Source organism: Ursus maritimus, unplaced genomic scaffold (assembly GCF_017311325.1).
Source record: "Ursus maritimus isolate PB19 unplaced genomic scaffold, ASM1731132v1 scaffold_29, whole genome shotgun sequence".
NCBI lineage: Eukaryota > Metazoa > Chordata > Mammalia > Carnivora > Ursidae > Ursus > Ursus maritimus.
The window spans coordinates 8,684,010-8,706,426 of record NW_024425452.1 but is presented as its reverse complement, the minus strand read 5'-3'; the positions used below and the strand labels follow the sequence as shown (position 1 = coordinate 8,706,426).

The following is a 22,417-nucleotide window of genomic DNA, read 5'->3' as shown; positions in this document are numbered from 1 at the left end:
ACTTTTATTACATTTACCCTATTGATTTGTCATATATTTCTTTGCATATCTTTTCAAAAATAATTTGAGTTCCTCAAGGCAGTGACAAGGTCTTTTTTTAGATTTCCTAAATATCTGGAATGACTACAAAGTGACCACAGAATGGCAATCAATGAATCCAAGCGTTCCTAAATTATTCAGTTGTCTACAGTTTAAAATTCTTTGTACCTGTAAAACAAAAACTATTTAAATGATATGTACTCTCATGTTCAAATAATTGTTGAAAAGAATAGTCTAGTTCTGCTTCATGAGGTAAATTCTGAGTTTAATGTGTTGGGCATCCAGAGTGAAAGGCTGAGATGGTGCTTACTTGCTTAAGAAAAGGGAGTGGTTTCCATGTTCTCCATGGGATTAGAGTCACAAATTACCCTAAATGAGTCGGCAGTAATATCTTCATTTTGCTATTTTTTTTTCCTTAAGATTCACTAAATGAAATATCCAAAATAAATTTCTAATTGGCTACAGTCCCTGGAGGTAACAATATTGCACCTTTGTCCTACCTTTGGAAAGGAATAGAATAGAAAATCAAAGAGAGACCTTTCTTTGCTCTTTTCTTAGGGTTTATTCACAGGAGTTTTGATAACAGAGAAGGTACCCCATAATTTATTTTTAATAGAATTTGAAATTTAGTTGTAATGACTCAATACTTATTCTCATCCACAACAGTCAAATACACTGTCTTCTTCACAGTTATACTACAGTAACCAGAGCATTAATAGGCACATTAATAGGTATTTGATTAATTTCTGTTGAATTCATCTTATGCAGAGACAGTCTTAAATGGCCTTCCTCTATGTCAGTTGATGACAGAATTCTCAATCTTGGACTCCCCACCAAGTTCTTAACTTTCAATAGAAATCCATCATTTTAATTTCAGATTTTACAGAGTGAAGAAATTGGCTATAGAAGGAAACAATCCTTGGACATATCTCTATTACTTTGTTCAGAAAGTTTTGCTAAGATTCTAAGTATGCATGCTTTGATAGCAAACACCTCTATTGATGTAGAATAAGGATGGCTAATGTTCACTGGGACCCTTTATCCCCAGATCCTTAGTGCCTTCTTTGGTGTAGTAAGAGAGAATCAATGGACTGTTGCTCTTAATGTCTACTTGTGGGATCTCAGGAACAATTTCAGCTGCTCTTCTCCAGTATCTGTAATAATAAACCATGGAAAATTTATGGATGATCTCAGAAATAACTCCATGCTACATCAAAAAAAAATAGAAATGCACTTTGACTTTTTAACATAGGATACTTATGCATTGAAATTCATAAAACTTACTTGAGGGGATAGACCTTTCTTTAGGGTACAAGGAAGCTTGATAAGATAATTTTCAAACAAGTCAGTATGGGGTTATTGTTTATGTTAATATATATTTTAAATAAAAATGTTTATAGATTATGAAATCACCTGACCACTCTAGATCTCAGTACTTTCATGTGTAAAATTAAATATCCTTAGTAATATCAGTCTAAAATTCTGTTTTGGATTTCTCATTACACTGAGATTCTTATATTGGGGACATTAAAATGATAAATGTGGTTATATAAAACACATACTTCTGCAATGTCACGTGAATTATTGCAGGGTTATTTTCAACCTTGGTCACTTACCAATTTATACCCATAATCTTGTAACCGTTAAAGTTTCTTAGAGAAACTAGCCTCAAGAGAAATCAGTAGATGGCATTTTTCTGTGGCAATACACCAACTTTGTCTAGCCAATATCTCTTTGAACATTCAACCAAGCATGGAAATGCTCTTCTTAATAAGCCTCAGTAATCAAGACTGTGCAGACGAGTTCTATAAGTGAAAGGATTTTTTTTTCTTTCTTATTCCAACAATACCTACATTAAGACAGAGATCTGTGAGCTGTTTTCCTGTAAGACATCATTTACAATGAAGAACCTTCTTTCTTTCTCTGTTTTGTCCTTTGGTGTCTTCATTTCACCAGGTAACATGAATGTTATTGCCACAGGGGTCAGCACTAAGTGGGGTGGTGGTCAGGATTTTTTAAAATAAATATCATTCACATTATATAATCATTATATTAATACTATTGGCAAGACTGTATTATATTTATTTATAGCCCCTAGATGGAGAAAATATTTGAATAATTTTTCAGGGACAATTCACTAGTAAAGTCTGCAATTCACGTTGATTTCATGAGATTTTACATATATCATATATATATATGTGTATATATATATATATACACACACACACACACACGTTATTGAAAAAAATAGTGCTACCATAATTTAATCAATCACTGAAGTGTGTCTTTATTTAATATTCAAATTCTACTAAATTTAATGTACTAGTAGATTTGAAAAAAATTGAGAATGGAATGAATTTATGCCTGGAAATTATTCATCTCACATTTATAGTATTGATAATGGAAGTTAAATGAGGTTAAGTGGCTTGCGAAAAGTCCAAAGACTAGCTGTACGTCTATGTACTTCCATTTAAATTCTTCTTTATTTTGTTACTTTCTCTGGGTCACCAAGATATCTGTCATTATTGAGATCAGAGGGGATCACCATAAAATAAATCTATAGTTACCCATTCTCTTACTGATACTCTGCTCTGACACTCAACATAAATAACTTTTAGCTGACAATTTCTCACCAAAAGAGAACTGAACTTCAACTGATAATGTAACTCAAGGATTTGGAGTTAATTTAAATAAGAATAATTGTTTTCCTTCATCATCTTCATAAAAGTTTATTAAAACATGTTCATTAAAATTCTCTATTTCTAGAAATTTTCTGGGATACTATTAGAATTACATAGTTTTAAATATGCACTGATGCTTTTTTTCTTAATAGTAATAATGTTAATAGTTAGCATCTGTTCTGCCTTTTGTCCTTATTAGTTTATTACTCCTTGCAATAGTCATGTGAGGTAATCTTATTAATAGCCAAGTCATTCCTTTACTTATTCAACCTGATTTTGGAAAGATGTATTTTTAAGAGTTTATCATTTTTTAAAACCTCTTAAATAAAGGCAAATACACTATTGTTTTTATTTTGGAAAACACCCATTTCTTATGCTTTTGAAGTAATCTTTTTTTCTTTTGCAGTGAGCTGTGACCAACTTGTTACCAGTTCTGTGCCACTATTGATGACCATATGTAGAAAAAGGTTTGAGAAACTATACTCAGAGAAGCATAATTTTTCCACAATATTTGAAAAAGCAAAATATGGTACAAAGAAAAACAATCCAGGTAAAATAAAACAAGCAGAATTCTACCTTGCAGTTTTCATCACTATCTATCAAATGAAATGGAGGAAATATCCTATGTTCTCTATCCCACTGCCATTTACTTAACTCTTCTTGTCTTTCAACTTCTAGTTTTATGAAGGTTGAATTTCGTGTTCAGAATGAGAAAGAAGTCTCATTTTAAAGTCATAGGGTCTTATTTTTTATGAAACTCTATCTAGACAGATGTTCTTACTATTTCCAAAAGGGAACATTGTCCAATCATTGCTTCCAGCATTCTTAATATTTTAAAAGATGTTGTTGGTGCCACTGTGCTTACGAGTCAGACTGGGCCTTCTAGGTTGTCTTAGTTTCCCTCTTATGTGACAGCTGGCAAAATTTCTTTTTGTCAATCATCACTGTCCATTGTCCATAAGCCTGATATCTTTGGATACACAAAATATTATTGTTACACAGAAAGAGTAATTAAGGTGATCTGATTAATTCCAAGGATGCTGTAATTAAGATAAATTGAAAAGGCAATTGAGCAAGAAGAGTCTAGACTAGGTATTGGGGAATTATTTCAAAAGGAATTATTTTCTGTTTTAGTCTTTATCTCAATTATGATTTAGAATATCATTTAGCAAAGTGTCTTCTCAAGTTAGAATGTTACAAACACCACGTGAGTGGTACAAATAAATTTTTGTGGGAAGGTAAAGAAAGAGAGTTGTCTTTGTGACAGTGTTCAAAAAAAATTAGTTATGAGGACATTGGTCAAGTTAATTTATACAGGGGCCAAGTTTTTTGTGGGTTTTTTTTTGTCATGTTTTGTTTTGTTTTTGGCCACTGTATCATTGCTGAAGCCTACCACAGTGCATGATATATACAGTAGATGCTCAATTAAGATATATTTAATGAGGGGCGCCTCAGTGGCACAGCGGTTAAGCGTCTGCCTTCGGCTCAGGGCGTGATCCCGGCGTTCTGGGATCGAGCCCCACATCAGGCTCTTCCACTATGAGCCTGCTTCTTCCTCTCCCACTCCCCCTGCTTGTGTTCCCTCTCTCGCTGGCTGTCTCTATCTCTGTCAAATAAATACATAAAATCTTACAAAAAAGATATATTTAATGAATCAATGAATGAATGGATAGATTCATGGATAAAGGGAGAGAGGAAAACCAAGAAATAGTCTTCAGGAATGCACATATGTAGAGGGCAGAAAGGGAAAAAAAGGAAGAAGACAAGGATACTTTTAAAACAAGAAAAAAGGACAGAGGCATGTAAGAAAATGCTGATATATTGGATCATAATGCCAAATTTGAGGATTATTCTTTGAAGACGAGGTAACATTAGCCAAGTCAGACTGTACTTAGATTTATGATATAATACTTAAACAATATAGAAAAATAATTTGTTCTTTGGTTATTCTATTTGTTTAAGTTTTGTTGTATGCCACATCACTTCAATTATGGTAGGAAGAAAGTAAGTTTAAAGAAGAGACATCCTTTATTGCAATTATGTATATTCAGTAGCAGCTGAATTGTTGTTTTGAGACGTTAACAAAAGAAATACCACTCTTTTGGCTATCAGATATTGTTGGCAATGTGTATACGTGGAAAAGCCTACCTTTATGACATAAAAAAGAAAAAAAAATTGTATTTACTCACTATGACTGGATATGCTCTAAGGTTGAATCTTCCTTTGGTCTATAATCTGCAATGCTGGCATTTTTACTCCTCAAAGTCAAAATTACCTTGGTTGTAATATACATTGATTTATCTTTGTATCTCTATCTCTAAATGTCTATTTTTATTTCTCTCTTTATATACCAATATTTCTCTACCTTTATCTGCATTTATATGAACTTAGAGAATTACGTTATTCTTTTTTTATTTCAAAATCATGTAGTTTATATTAATTACAGAAGTACATTAATATACAGAGAAAATGTACATTATCTCTAGTCACCTTCCTCTCAAACCTAGGCTTTAGTACTCACAGCCTTCTAAGATTCTTCCCTCTTGGCCATAGCACCACTTGATCAACACCTCACATGAAAAATTCCCTCAGTTCTTATATGGCAGCTGGGCTAAGCCATTGAATGGAATATCAGAATTACAAAATATATAACTGACAAAATGCTTGTATCTAAAATAGATACAACAGATACAATAGAATTTTAATAAACCAAAAGAAACAGAAAATTCAATAGAAATATGGGGAAAAGACAGGTAATTTATAAAGGTGGATATGCAAACCTTTTTAAAAGGTTCATCCTCAGGGTGCCTGGGTGGCTCTGTTGGTTAAGGTACTGCCTTTGGCTCAGGTCATGAGGCCAGTGTCCTGGGATTGAGTCCCGCATCAGGCTCCTTGCTCAGCAGGGAGCCTGCTTCTCCCTCTCCCTCTTCCTGCTACTCCACTTGCTTGTGCTCTCTCTTTCTGTCAAATAAATAAATAAAACCTTTAAAAATAAATAAAGTGTTCATCCTCATTAGCAATCAGGAAAATGCAAATTTAAACCACGATAAGATACCACCACACTTTCAAAAGCATGTTTAAAATTTTTATCGTTTGATAATGCAAAGTATGATAATGCAAATGAAATAGTAAGAATTTTCATGCACTGCTGAAGAGAGTGAAACTGTTTGGAAAACAGTTTGTCACCATCTATTATAGCTGAGGACATGTATAGTGTATGATCTAAGATTTTCATTGTGAATATGTCTACCCAACAGAAGACTGTTACCTATGGTCCAGGAAAGAGCACAGGACTATTAATAGCAACATTATTTGCCATATAGCGAATAACCTATATGGTCCTCAAAATTACAATAGATTAATAAAGAGAATATCATGCGAGTAGTATTTCTGCTTTATTTAAAATACGTATATAAAAAAACCTCTGTAAAGTATTTTACTGGGAAAAGATGGACAAGGGATTGGTTAATTATAGAATTAAAAGGTCTCTGGGATGAAAGCTTGTCTACAGACATCAGTGACATGGCTCACCCATTCTGGCTGACCTTCTAAAGTATGTCCAGTAGGCCTGATTATATTTATCCAAGATGATGGATATGTATTTCCTAAGACAAGATACTTCATGATCTTTATAAAAGCTATAAATGTTTAAAAAAAGGCATTTATTTATTATATTGAGCTAAAACCTGGTTCTCTGTTAATCTGCACCATTTATTTATTGTTTTGTTTTTGAGGATACAGGGAATAAGTGAAAACCTTCCCCTGCATTTCAGAACTTCCGTTAGAAACAGCAGATCCTTACCTCATTCCTCACGATTGTTGAAGTTACAAAGGAATTACAGTGCAAAGTGAAAGAATGAAAAATTTTTAAGTTTCTATAGCTCCAGAAACCTTAGTGTAAGAGAAAAGGGAAAGTAGTACTGAAAAATTAGCAGTCTTGCTGAAACATTTGCTGTGTTTGTCTCTTCCGTTTATTTCCTATTCATTATGTTAACCTCCCGAAGTATCTGTTTTTAAGTGAATATTTCCTGGAGGTGAAAGTGGAGTTGAGATATTTAATAAAATTTTTTTAAAAAGTACTTTTTAGTATTTTAGAACACTATAGTCAGGTTTCAATGAACAATGAAATCTTGTGGAGGAGGAAAGGATTCACAATAGAACAGAACTAACCATAAATAATAAATGAGAGAGAAGATGGAGATTGGTTCACTCATACTCATTAGGGATGAGCAAGAGAAGTAGAAGAAGCTATTAGGATGTTGCTAGCTCTCCAGATATCCCTTATTGAGTCATGTCTTGATCAGTTGAAATGTGTAGGGGTGGGACATCTCGTTTAGGAGTAGGATGCTTGCTGATTTCCTTGGCTGGCTCTGATATGCATAGGAACAGAAGGATTCCAATGAAAAAACCGGTGAATCCCTTTCCTTTTTCTTCTCTCTGTGGTCTGTGCTTCTTTGTGTGTCTTCTTTTAAATCTTGGCATTTCTTACCTGAATTTTTAATTCCATTCATTCTTGCCTTCTTTCAGCTAGAAGTAAAGAGCAGTATGCTGTCTTTAATTGGTGGGAAGCATGCATAAAGCTTAGTGGTCAATGTAAAAATCGATGTGGTGAAAAAGAATTTAAGATGTCATACTGTGCAAGACCTACAACTCTCTGCTGCCTGAGACACTGTGACCGCATTGAGTAATTGAAGAGACCCATTCACAAAAAGAGGACAAACATGAACTAATCTTCTCTTTAGTTCATTACCTCTATTACTTCATTCATGACCTAGTATTTCTGTCCATACATGTCTGTTATGAGTAAAGAACTAAATAAATATATTTCAGCCTGAATCATTCATGAACATTGTGTCTGCTTGGAAAAAAGAGTAGAATACAGAATGGGACTTTGAACTTAAGAATAGAAATAGTAGAGAAGAAAAGTCCACGATGGGACTATTGTGTTAAATGTGATTAAGGGGCCAATTCTATGTTGAGTGTGAAAAGCATGTTGTAAATGATTGGTGATGTATATCAAGCATTCTTTGAGGAGAGATAGGAGTGGGGAGAGAGCTGAAGAAAGATGGAGGGTATGCGTTATGCCTGAATTATTATGGAGTCCTCATAACTTTCTCATATTAGCTATCCTTTCCCGTTTATTGATAGAATTCTTATAATAAAAATAACTCAAGTGATTAGCCAGTCCTTTGAGAAGAATATCCCAAAGGGTAGGCTAGAGGGGAACTACTTTAAGGAGAAAGGAGATGTAAGATAAGTCCTTGTACCCTGTAGCAGTAATAATCAGAATCATAATCATAATCGTAACTGCAGTTATTATGTTGTGGTGTTATGGCTACAATTAACTTCTTTTTGTTTTGTCTTGTGCTTTTAAGATATTCCTTATATCATCAGATGATTTTTATCCTATTTTTATCCTGATAGTTATTGGAGTCTTAGCGTGTTTGCTTGTATGTACTAAATTCTGGGGAAAATGCTATAATAGAATCGTATATATAATATATATTATCAATCATATATACATACACACATGCACATACATACACACTCATATTCCATATATAGAAATTTTACATATATGTATGTGTATGTGTGTATATATGTATATATATAAATATATACTTATATATACTTTTATGTACTTGTATGTACTAAATTCTGGGGAAAATGCTGTAATAGAATCATATACATCATGCATATGATCAATCATATATATACACACACATGCACATATATATACACACACTCATTCCATATATAGAATTTTTCATATATATGCACATGCATGTGATGTGTATATATATGTGCGTGTACTTATATATACATATATACACATATGCATATATGTACATATATGTGTGTATACATGCATATATAGTTGCACACACAAGCACACACACACACACACACACACACACCCCTTGGCTGGCAGGCTTGTTTATTATGTAACTTGTAATGTGTAGACTAATGCCACATTCAGAAAAAGGAGCTACTCACTCAAACGTATAGAGGTTAACAGCGTGTTGAAGCTACAGCACCATATACCTGGTGGCCCTTTTATGCTGCTGTGATACGCACACATATCAGCTTTGAGCTAAATTTAAAACAAAACATATCCTATGTATAGTGGCTGGGGACATTGAAAAATGCATCTGGGTGTTAATCAGTTATACATGACATTGCTAGTAAGTTTATTGCTATGTTCTCTGGTCTGTGTCAAACTGGAGTTAAATAAGCCTTACTGGAGCTTCTGAGTTTGAGGTATGATTCAAATCTTGAAGCACACTTCATCGATCCCACAGTATACCAAAATACAGCTTATGTATCTATTCTAACATAGATGGGCATTATGAATAAAGAGCTAAAAATTGTATTTACATATGCATTCATTATTCAGGGGCATATACCTACCTAAGGGTTAGAATTGTTTCAATTTAAGTTATTCTTATGTTTATCTTTTACTGATAATTGACAATTTTACAAGGTATTTACTTATGCCAGATTATATTCCCAGAAGCAGTGCATGAGAATTCTAGTTGGTCCCCATTATTCCAATTTTAGCCATCCTTCTGAGTGTGTAAATGTATATCATCTTGGTTTTTCATTTACTTCTTTCTCTCAAATGATGTTGATAAACTTTTTCACATGCTCATTAGCCATTAGATATACTATTTTGTGAATTTCTGTTTGGATCTTGGGCCCGTGTTTTTATTAATTGTGCCTCCTTTCCTATTGCTTGGTAGGAGTTACTCAACATTAATTTATGATAAAATGTCATATAGTTGGAATCATACAGTATGTAGCCTTTTCAAATTGGCTTTTTTCATTTGATAATATGCATTTAAGATTTCTCCATGTCTTTTTACAGCTTGACAGTTTATTTCTTTTTATCTCTGAATAATATTTCATTGTCTGAATGTACCACAGTTTATTTATTCATTTACTTTCTTAAAGACATTTTGATTGCTTCCAAGTTTTTGCAATTATGAATAAACCTGCATTTGCAAGTTTTGCTGTAAATGTGTTTTCAATTCCTCTGGATAAATACCACAGAGCACAATTGCTGGATTGTATAAGAGTATGTTAACTTTTGTAAGAAACTGCCAAGCTGTCTTAGAAGTGGCTGCAATAGCCAGTTTATGGAGAGTGCAAGTATACATTGACCAATGAATGTATAAAGAAGATATAGTGTATGTATATACAATGGCCATCGAAAGGAATAAAATCTTGCCATCTGCAACAACATGGATGAAACTAGAGTATATTATGGTAAGTGAAATGAGTCAGTCCGAGAAAGACAAGTACCATATGATTTCACTCGTATGTGGAAACTCATCTTAGGAAACAAAACCAATGAGCAAAAGGAAAAAAGAGAGCCATACCAAGAAATAGACTCTTAACTATAGAGAAAAAACTGATGGTAACCAGAGGGGAGGTGGTGGGGAGATGGGTGAAGTAGATGATAGGGATGAAGCGGTGCACTTGTGATGAGCGCTGGGTGGTGTATGGAAGTGTCGTATCACTATATTGTGCACCTGAAACTACTATTACACTGTATGTTAACTAACTGGGATTTAAATAAAAGCTTTAAAAGAAGTGGCTATGCTAGTTTGCATTCCCACCAGCCATGAATGAGAGTTCCTGCTGATCCACATCCTCACCAACATTTGGTGTTGTCAATGTTCAGATTTTGGTCATTTTAATAAGTGTGGAGTGGCATCTCGTTTTAATGGGCATTTCCTTGAAGAGATACAACGCAGGACATCTCTATATGCTCATTTGCCATCTTTATATCTTCTTTGGTAAAGTGTCTGTTAAGATTTTTGACCAATTATTTAATCAAGTTGTTTGCTTATTGTTGAGCTTCAGGAGTTCTTTGTATATTTTAAATATTAAATTCAACTTAAATTCATTTATTAAATGTGCCTTTTGCAAATATGTTTTCCCAGTCTCTAGTTTGTCTTCTTATTCTCCTAACATTATCTTTCACAGTGTAGATTTTTTAAAAATTTTAATGAAGTCTAGCTTATTATTTCTTTCATGGATCATGCGTTTGGTGCTGTATATCTAGTCATCACTATCCTCAAGATCATCTAGGTTTTTTCTTATGTTATCTTCTAGGATTTTTTATCGTTCTGTGCTTTACATTTGGGCCTGTGATTCATTTTGAGTTATTTTTGTGAAAGGTGTCTAGACTCATTTTTAGGGTTTTTTGTGTGGGGGGTGTTTTGTTTTGTTTTGTTGTTTTTAGCATGTGGATGTCCAGTTGTTCCAGCAGAATTTGTTGAAAAGACCATCTTTGTTCTATTTTATTGCTTTTGCTCTTGTGTCAAAAATCAGTTACCTGTGTGTGTCTATTAATAGGTTATCTATTCTGTCCCATTGATTTATTTGTCTATTTTTTCACCAACACCCCAATGTCTTGGTTACTCTAGTTTTATAGTAAGTATTGAATTCAGGTTGTGTCATTTCTCCAACTGTGTTCTTCAATACTGTTCTGGCTATTCTGGGTCTTTTTCTCTCCATATAAACTTTAGAATCAGGTTGTGGATATCCACAAAATAACTTCCTGGGATTTTTATGGGGATGGAATTGAATCTATAGAGCAAATTGGGAAGAACTGACATCTAGATGATATTGTCTTCCTATCCACAAACATGGGATTTCTACTTATTTAGTACTTTGATTTCTTTCATCAGAGTTTTATAGTTTCCTAATACAGATCTTTCACATATTTTGTTAGATTTGTACAAAAGTATTTCATGTTTGGAGTGCTAATGTAAATGATATTCTTTTTTATTTCAAATTCCACTTGTTAATTGTGGGTATATGGGAAAGTGATTGACATTTGTATATTAGTCTTGTATTCTGCAACCTTGATATAATTGCTTATGAATTTCAGGAGGTTTTTTTTTTTCTTTCTTTCTTTCAGATTTACTTCATAGATGATTGTGTCACTTGCAAAGAAAGTTTTAGGGGTGGCTGGGTGGCTCAGTTAACCAACTGCCTTTATCTCAATTCATGATCCCAAGGTTCTGCGATCAAGCCCCGAGTCAGGCCTCCTGCTCGGGGAGGGAGTCTGCTTCTCCCTCTGCCCACCCACTGCCCCGCTCGTGGCTTGTGCTCTCTCTCACACGTTATCTCTCTCTCTCTAAAATAAATAAATAAAACCTTTAAAAAAAAGCGTTATTTCTTCCTTCCCAATCTGTATACCTTTGATTTCCTTTTCTTGTTCTTTGCGTTAGCTACAGTTTCTAGTATGGTGTTGAAAAAGAGTAGTAAAGGGACATCCTTGCCTTGTACTCTATTTTAGTAGGAAAACTTTGAGTTTCTTACTATTAAGTATGATGTCATCTGTAGCATTTTGTAGGTAATCTTTATCAAGTTGAGAAATTTCCCCTCTATTCATAGTTTACTGAGAGTTTTTATCATGAATGGATGCTGGATTTTGTCAAATGCCTTTTTTGCCTGTACTGATGTCATCAAATGATATTTTTTTAGTTTGTTGATGTGATATATCATATTAATTGATTCTTGAATGATGAGCCAGGCTCGCATATATGGGAAAAATCCCGCTTGGTCATACTGTATATTTTTTTCTCTTTTTAAAAATTTATTTAAATTCTTTTTTTCCTTTTATTATTATTATGTTCAATTAACCAGCATAGAGTACATCATTAGTTTTTGATGTAGTGTTCAATGATTCATCAGTTGTGTATAACACCAAGTGCTCATCACATCACGTGCACTCCTTATTGCCCATCACTGAGTTATCCCATCCCCACACCCACCTCCCTTTCCGCAATGCTCAGTTTCCCAGAATCCAGTCTCATATGGTTTGTCTCCCTCTCTTATTCCTTCCCCTTCAGTTTTCCCTCCCTTCTCCTATTGTCCTCTGCGCTATTGTGTATAATATTTTATACAGTGTTGGATTTGATTTGCAGATATGTTGTTGAGGATTTTTGCATCTATGTTCATGGGAGATATTGGTGTGTAGTTTTCCTTTCTTTCAGTATCTTTGTCTGTTTTGGTATTGAGGGAATATTTTTAAACTGATAATGTTTTGCTATATTAAAACCTACATCAAACATCATATTTTATAGTGGAATACTGAACACCTTCACCCAAGTTCAGAAACAAATTAAGAATGTCAGTTTAATAAGACTTTCGTACAACACTACACTGGAGCACTTCGCCAGTGCTATAAGCTAAGAAGAAGGACAAATAGTATAAAGAGTGAAAAGAAAGAAAGAAGGTTGTCATTGTTCACACACAGCATGATTATATGTCTAGAAAATTTAAAAAAAATCTATAGGCCACTAGAATTAATATGTCAATTTAGCAGGATCACTAAACAAAGTCAATACAAAAACAAAGTAAATTATATTTCTGTATACCAGAAATAAACTAAAAACAAAATTAAAAAAATATAACATTTAGAGAGGCATTAAACAACTAGGAATACCTCTAATGAAAAATGCATCTCATACATAATAAAACCTTATTTTCGAAATGATATAGAAATCTAAAAAATATACGCATAGAAATTTTAAAAATAATTGAAAGTATATAACCCGTTCATGTAATGGCAGAATTGAATTGTAAATATTTTTATTTTCTCCAAATTCATCTATGGACTCAAAGAAATTACCACTGAAACTCCAGAAAACTTCTGCCCACTCCATAGGTTGACAATTCAATTCAAAATGTGTATGGAAATGCAAAAAGCCAAGAAAAGACAAAGTAATCTTGAAAAAAAAACAAAGTTAGAGACTATTCTATTAAACACTAAGGCCTAATACATAACAATAGTAATTAAGTGTGTATGGTATAGGTGCAAGGATTTACTATCAGAGCAAAATAGAAGTCTAGAAGTAGACTTAGAGTCACTTGATTTTTAACATAGGTAAGACTGCAGAGAAGTAGGGAAAATTATTTTTTCAAAGAATGATACTTGAATACCACATGGGAAAACATTTTATCTTGATCTCTAATTCACAACATAGATTCAAGAATGTACCTGCAGGGGGATTACTTATATAAAGTGAATGATAAAACAATAAGCACATAGCATCTTCATGGCCTGGAGTAAGAAGTATATTATAAGTAACACTCAAAATTTGTTAATTAAAATTAATAAATAGCCCTCTATTCAATTTAAGAAATTCTGTTCATTGAAATATATTTAGGAAGGGAAAATGCAACCCACGAAGCAGGAAAAGATTTTAAACATCCATTTGTCCAAAAGGAATCATCTGAAATATGTAGAAAAAACTCATATCAATAAATTTTTATGACATAAAATCTGATTTTCAATGGATAAAGAGTTGTGAGGATATATACATATTCAGTTGTTCATTGCATATATAAAAATATGCTCAACTTCATTAGTGAAATGCACATTAACTCCACAACACAATATTATCGCTCATGCACTCAAAAGGCTAAATTAGAAAAGATGAGATACAATCAAGTTCATCCCATAGAGTGGTGAGGATAGTGGTGAGGATGAGTAGCTATTGGAAACCCTTAAACATTGCTGGGTGACTTATAAATGTTAACCCATTTCTTCTTCATCATCATCAAAAGGCATAAACTAAAATCTCATAACGATATTTTTCATTAAAGCTTCTAACTAGAACAATGCAAATTGCCAGTGGGATGGAAAACTACAATGTGCTATTCACATAATGGACGACCATATGAAAATGAGAATGAATGGTAAACACCTACACACACAATACAGAGGAATCCACAAACATAATCTTGGGCAAAAATGAAACAACAACAAAAATACATGCAAGAACATAACTCCATTCAAAAGTAAAGTTATCATATCATCATTATCATCATCATCATCATCAAACTCATCTATGTTGTTAGATGTTAAGATTTTGGTTAACAAGATTTTGGATCTTGGAGTGAGGGTGTAGTGATTGGAAGACATATTGAAGAAGACTCCAAGGTACCTGGTAATGTTTTGCTTTTTGATCTGGGAGCCAGTTACATACTGGAGCTAATTTGTGGATATTTAATGAGCTGTATACTTACACATGCACTGTTCTGTATGTATATTGTACGTCAATAAAGAGTTTAGAGATAATAAAACTACTATGTAGTAATTACCTGTTTTCTTTCTAATCGGTTGTCTTCCTTCTTTGGATAAGCAATATTTTCTGAGACCCCTTTGCTACCTCTCTTCTGCGTGAGTTTAGACAATTGAAAGCACCCAAAGAAGAATGCCTGGTGGATAGGTAAAGCCCAATTATTTTTCCCTTCTCTGTTTCAAGGCATTATTTCCTGGTACTGGCTAATTCTCCTTTTGGTTACAGAATTACTGGCTAATTCTCTGTTTCAAGGCATTATTTCCTGTTACTGGCTAATTCTCACTGGACATGGTTCCACTTCCCTTCAGGTAACACCCAACATAGTTCTAGATCCTACTGAATAGCCATAGCTTTTAGATTCTGGACATAAAACTTCTCTCGCTATGCCCTAACTCTAGATACAGTACCAGTCATTTGCTGTGCTAATCTTTGGATTATGTGACTGTTCTGTTTGGTTTCTCAACTTCTCTATTATCAGTATAAAAAATTATGTATTTTAAATTCCCAGATGGATTGTTTAGAATAGCTTTGTTTTCCTGATCAGAAATAGATTAGTTAAGCTAAAAATAACTTTAAATAAAGTAAAATTTAAAAAAGTAAATTAAATGAAGTTACATAAATGCAGAGGAAAGCATCAGTCTCTAATTTGGGAAGCTCATATTTCAGTGTAGACAGCCAACATGAAAATTATAAATATGATGTAGAGCGTTATTGTATACGGTAATAAAAAACTAGACTCACCCACTAGTTTGAGGACTTTACCTGTTTTTGCCAAATTTATTTTGAAAAATGTAGAACTTAAGGAAAAGTTACAGACTGGCTTACTAATGAATACCTGTATACCTTTTTGCCTAGATTCATCTAACCAATTGTTAACATGTTGTTGTTTTGGTACAGGTTGTGTGTGTGTGTGTGTGTGTGTGTGTGTGTGTGTGGTGTTCTTTTCCACTCTCTTAAAAGTATTTGAAAGTAAAATTTAGCTATCATTATAATTTATGAAATACCTTAACATGTATCCCCTATATACCATGATATCTTCCTTTATAACCACAGTGTCATTACTACACACAAGAGAGTGACATTGATAACACATTATCTAAAATAATCTATATTCAAAGTACACTAATTTTTCAATAATGTCTTTTATATCTATGAGGCTAATACTCTGAAAAATGGGAAAAAATACAAAGAGAAATATAATAGTTAGCCCTTTCCTTTGCTGTCTGTAAACACTTCCCCAAACTCTGAGCGCAGTTTTCCGAACTTCAGAAACATGAATCTAATTTCGGAAGTGAGCACTAAAACTTTGGAACTGTGGAGGGACAGTCCACAGCTGGTAGCTTCAAGGCAAAGGAAGTGATAGAGAACTTTGGTGATACCCTGTTCTCATCCCTGAACTCAGGTAAATCCATGTGGGAGGACAGAATGATGTCCTAGGCTCTGCTTGATCTAGCTAGAGGTAGTAGGTGATAAATTAGCTTTCTCTTCTGTCACAAACCAGCTGGGTCCTGTAAAGGAAAAAAAAGTTATCTCTGAAGGTTTATCTCTTTTTTAAATCTATACTTTTTTCGGGTGATCTTACTTGTATGAGTTTGCTAGATTTATCTTACTATTTTCTTCTGGTGAGTCCACAAAATATTTTTATTGACATAAGAGGTAATGACGACTTTTAGTGGGGAAAGGACAAAAATAATTTGTATTATAAATAGATCTCATTTGTTGACCTGAAGATTTTTTCCTCCATTTAACCAGCAAATACAATATACTTTTTTTCTTATCATTTTTATTATCCAAGATGGTGAGATTTTTTATGATAATTCCAAAAGGATTGGATGCCATACTACTAATGGAATAGATCATTTGCTTTATCCTGTAACTGGTGTAGACTATTGAGTCTATATGGTACCAAATACAAAAAGGAAAAAAACACTAGAATGAGGATAAAATGTGTGAGAAAACAGTCTTTCAACCTACTTATATTTGACATGATAAGATATTTCTTGAATCTATTATAGTTCTAACTTAAATAACTTTATGCTGCTAAGTTTGAATAAGATTTTTTTGCATTGCTTTTTCTTAAAATGTAGATAGTATGGGATTTTACTGAGAAGAACATTTCAGTTAAGAGGTCTGGTTCTGATGTAGACAAATAGGGACCGATATCTGAATGCTGACACTCATTCCCCCAAATCTTTACAAGTCACTTAATCTTCAAGAATTTTATTTTCATAATTTCTAAAAAAAAAATTCTCAGTGAGCTATGACGAGTCATTAAAATAATATAAAAACTTAATATTTTTTTGCTTGATAGACTTTTAACACTCCTTAAAACTGTAGATAATTTGCTTCTGAATATTATTGGCTGGAACCTTAACAGATATAGATCTACTACATATGTGCACACAAACATGTAAATATTGAATTTAATCTTAAGCACACCTATAAGAAAAGTATAGTTAAGAAAGTTCTTCTTTTATAGATAAAGCCCTTAAATTAAAAGAAGTTAAAAAAAAGAAGTTAACTTTTCCAAGGCTGTTCATTTCTTAAGTGACACCATCCAAATGTGAAAAGATATGACAGATTCTGAATTCTCTTTCTTTTACCTCTTGGAAGCATAACATATCATAACATATCAAAATTTGTGGTGTAAGAAATTTTATACCCATAAATGATTATGTTTTGAAAGAGAAGATTTCAAAATAATGAGCTAAGTATCCAACTTAAGAAGTCAGAAAGGATCATAGAATAAATCAAGAAAATAAAATGAAAGAAATAATGAAGATATGAAGAAAAATCAATTAAATAAATAGACAAGATACAATAGAGTGAGGATCACCAAAGGCAAGTAGTGTTTTTTCATTAACTACATTAATCAAAATGTATAAACTCCTGGTAATCCTAATCAAGAGAAAAAGTATATTTAAATTATCCAATATTCTTTGACTCTGTGATTTTCCCATTACACTTAGCACGGAGGGTAACATTCACTGAGACATTTAGCTACGGTTGATCTTTAATCCCATCTTCTGGGTTCTGTGTAGGGTGTTAAAAGAAGAAATTAATGAGAAAAATAACTAATGAGGATTGGCTTCGGATTATTCAAGAAGAATTTTTATTCTGGGGCACCTGGCTTGCTCAGTTGGTAGAGCCTGCAACTCTAGATCTCCAAGTTGTGAGTTCGAGTCCCATGTAGGATATAGAGATTACTTAAAAATAAAATCTTAAAAATGGAGAATTTTTGTTTTACACATGAAATTTGGGCTGGGGTGATGGATACCAAATTCATGTATTGAAAGGAATGATACAAGGAAATACAAGAGGATGATTTGGGAAAACTTACAGAAAAAGAAAAGGTAAGGCAAACATGCATGTGCTTCATTAAGATACCCCACTGGCTATGGGCCAGCCAGCTAAGACTGAGCTCTTGTCTTCACTATCTCCCTGTGTGCGCCCATCAGAGATTGTCATGCCAGATTCTGTGGCCCCATCTTGTGCAATTTGATTACATGGCCACCCAATTCTTTGATGGATTTCACCTGTTCTTTCACCTAATAAGTCTCAAGGAAGTCACATAAGTGGTATCACTTTTTTCAGTGGTTTGTTTTAACAGTTCCATTAGCAACTAATTCACATGTTTTTCCAAGTATCTTGCACACTTGCATTCAGCTCATTCTATCTTCATGTTTTGGTTTCTTGAAATCCTGATGGGAGACTCTGCCATCTCATTGTCCTGGATCTTTATCCATTTCTTAGTATGTTCTCTTTCTTCATAACATTGGTAAAGCCACATTATTAGAGTCAAAGTAGTAAGACATGAACAGGTAGCTAGGAGGTGTAGAACTCCAGGTTGATCTAACAGTTGATGGTGTCCTCCATGTGCTGTTCTTAATTCATTGGGTTTTCTTTGTGTGTGTCAAATATGGAACATGGTTTACATGCGGACTGGATCAGAAATACCTCTGAGAAAACACAGCAAAAATCAGAGCATAGTATTGGGCTTCATGAATAAGATTTTTGTGCCATTATATGTATAATTCTGCTTAGAAGGTATATGTAAGCGGGTTAGGATGTCTTTTGAATTGTTAGCAAATTCCCATTCTTATTATCATATACATTTAAAATCAATATACATAAAAAGAACTGTGATAATTCACTCATCTTCTCTGGACCTTACTGTGTACATCTATGCAATAAAAAAATCTCTGTGGTAAATTCTACTTCTAGGTTTCTAGGTGTCATAATATTGAGCATTTTGAACGTTTTGATGATAGAATGGGAAGTGTCTTTGAAATGTGCATAAATGATTGATGGGATCACTGAGGTATCATTTTTACCTTGATGTTTTAGTAAGTTAAATCTACTACTAGTTGAATTATAATGCCCCTTAGGGTCTTCTGCAAAAAAAAGGGACATTTTAAGATTAGTACAGATGATATTTTATATAAAAACAAAATAGACTTGTCCTCACTATAAGCTCTTTGCACACGACACTATTCAAAAAAGAATGCAAATGGTCTCAAAAGTGATAAGCCTCAGTGGTCAGAACTACTTGCTAAGGAATGCCTACAAATTAAAATGTTGTTTTCTTATTTCATGAATACCTCTCTCTCTCTTTCTCTGTATGTTTTATTCTATGTAATAACCATAGTCATTCATTTCCACCATACAATTTGGGGGATCATTATATGGGAGAAAAAAGAAAAAGTGAAAATACAGCAATGAAAATGATGTATGGCTTATTGTTAACCAATACATGATGGTTAGGTTGACATTAACAACATTCTTTTTCTTTTTCTTTTTTCTTTTCTTTTCTTTTCTTTTCTTTCTTTTCTTTTCTTTTCTTTTTTTTTTTTTTTTTTTTTACAGAATCTTAACTGTTGTATTTTTTCTTGTAGCTTTTTGGGGGTTTAAACTTTCTGTTCAAAAGTGAAGTAGGAAATTTCATAAGGATAGTTTTATGATATAACTGGCTAGACAAATGTCTTTACTTTTTCTCTGTAAAGAAATTTCCTAGCAGGTATTCTCACTGTCTTTCTTCTTTTTCTGAGGTTTGTAGGGTTGTGTATGAGGGGAATTCCATATCAAATTAAAATATAATAAATGCCACATGAGTGATTCAAATAAAATACTATGATGGGTAAAAAGGGTCAAAAGATACAAAATTGTGATTGGAAAATAAACGTCGTGGGTATATAACATACAACACAATAACTATAGCTAATACTGCTGTATTGCCTATTTGCACGTTGCTGAGAGAGTAGATCTTAAAAGTTGTCATCACAAGGAAAAACTTCTGTAACTAAGTATGGTGACAGATGTTAACTAGACTTACTACAGTGATCATTTCATAATGTATATAAATATCAAATAATTATGTTGTAGACCTAAAACTGATATCATTCTATATGTCATTACACCTTAACAACAACAACAACAACAACAACAACAACAACCACAAAAGAGAGCGAGAGGCAGAAGGACATCGGGATCTACTATAGGTATCCTGAGACGTCTCGGTGAGGAGTCTTCCAGGAAAGGAGATAATGTATATTGAATAACATCTAAAGATGTTACTAGAAATTTTTCCAACATTTAAAGTACTCCCATGGAAATAAGAAGGAGGGTGATTGTTTTATCTCAGCAATAGTGAGTATCTGAACCAAATCTAACTTGACATCCTGTGGTTAATGTCACCTGGAGGTGACTCTGCATGCAAATTAAGAATGGCGGGATGAGGCTATATTCCCCGTGGACACCGACACCTTCTACCGTCCTGGTTCTTGCCATGGACTGACGGTTCGCGTTCCACCAAAATTTACATATTGAAACCTAATGCCCAATGTGATGGTGTTTGGAGGTAGGGCCTTTGGGAGGTAATTAGGTCAAGAAGGGGAAACCCTCATGAATGGGATTAGTGCCTTTACAAAAGGGGCCCCACAGAGCTCCTTCTGTGCTTCTGCCGTGGGAAGATACTGCAAGAAGACAGCCATGTATGACACTGGAAGGACATCCTCACCATACGCCAAATTTACCACCATCTTGATCTTGTACTTCTCAGCTTCCAAAACTGTAAGAAATAAATTTCTATGGCTTATACGCAATACTTACATACATAAAATAAAATAAAACAAAACAAAATAAAATCAAACAAAATAAATAATACTGCTGTCAAAGGAGGAAATAATCACTTTTTAAAAAAGTATTCAAGGAAGACTTGACATAGGATGAATGAGATTTGGTATTGAACAAGTTCCATGAAGGCAGAAGCATCTGTTTTGTTTCTCGGTCTTCCTAGAGGACAGCCGAGTATGTGACATACAGTAAAAGCCCAATAAATATTAATGGAATGACTGGGTGGACATGTGGATAGAAGAAAAAAGCAAAACTGAAGACACAATCTTTAGGAAACCCCAATTTATAGAGCAGAAAAAAAGGAAAGGTACAAAGTAAGGAACTTTTAGGAAAGTGAAGCAGAAACAAACATGGACCCATACAAAGGATACAATTGTTTCCAGGAGGACTTGCGGGTAAACAGTATCAAACATTAAGAATTGCCAGGAGGGGCGCCTGGGTGTCTCAGTCCTTGAGGGGCAGACTCTTGATTTTGGCTCAGGTCATGGTCTCAGGGTCCTGAGGTGGCGCACAGTGTGGGGCTCTGTGCTGGGTGTGGAGCCTGCTTAGGATTCTCTCTCTCCCTCTGACCCTTCCCCCCAAAAACAAAACAGCACCACCACCACCAACAAAAGAATTGCCAAAAGATGGGCCCCTGTTTGATAAAGTGAGGATAACTTAAGTTTCTAGTTTTGTGAAGATTCCAAGCATGCTTCATTGTTTGATCCTCTGAAAACTAAATTACAGGATAAATAATAATACGAGTTTAAATAAGAGTGCTCAGGGTAAATGCTTTTCTATGCTTCTACTTCTCGAAGTCTTGTGTCTGCATCACTTTAGTTTAATGAACCAAAAGCCAGTACTACCAGTCTCGTCTCTGTGCCCAATGACCGCTTGAGCTTTCACAGTCACTAATAGGGGTTTTCATTAAGAATAGCACAATAGGTGGTATTTCCATTCACATGTATTGACTCCTTTGCTAAGTGTTTTACTTGAATGGACTCTATTCATCTTTATAAGAGCTCTACGAGGTTGTCCATTACTTGGTTAAAAAAAAAAAATGTATACCGCAGGCTTATGCCTCCTTAAAGTCCCTTTAAGGACAGGGGAAAAATAAAATATTCTTCTCATTTATTTTTTAACTACTCTCTTTTCATTTCAAAACATGCACATTTTTTAAAAGATGTCTTTCCAGTCATTTAGCAAGCTCGTACTTTCACTATAATCAAACCCAGTCTTTGGTAGTATAAGTAATATGTAGAGGCACATATTTCTTCCACAAAATTTGGAGAGGCAATATAGAAGCTAGAGGAAAGCCATGCTTCCAAATATAATCAAGTAACGTCTTTCACATTATGATTCATAAAAGCATATAGATAGAACAAAACTAAATAAAATCAATACCATAAATATTTATCTTGTGCCCGTATGTGTAGAAGTGAAGTTTTAATTTCTTTTTTGAAAAAAGATTTTATTTAT

At 33.7% G+C, this 22,417-nt stretch overlaps 1 protein-coding gene across 1 annotated transcript; it reads left to right on the top strand.

The window, feature by feature from the left end:
• The first annotated feature begins 3,167 nt into the window (after positions 1-3,167).
• On the top strand, positions 3,168-7,408 carry DEFB112 (defensin beta 112). The gene is made up of 2 exons (XM_040643425.1): positions 3,168-3,270; positions 7,248-7,408. The coding sequence occupies exons 1-2, from the start codon at positions 3,168-3,170 to the stop codon at positions 7,406-7,408; spliced, it is 264 nt and encodes an 87-aa protein (XP_040499359.1).
• The last annotated feature ends 15,009 nt before the right edge of the window (positions 7,409-22,417 follow it).

Coding starts and splice junctions, on each gene's coding strand:
- DEFB112 (XM_040643425.1), top strand. CDS start 3,168: ATGACCATATGTAGAAAAAGGTTTGAGAAACTATACTCAGAGAAGCAT. Junction 3,271..7,247: donor TACAAAGAAAAACAATCCAG/GTAAAATAAAAC, acceptor GCCTTCTTTCAG/CTAGAAGTAAAGAGCAGTAT.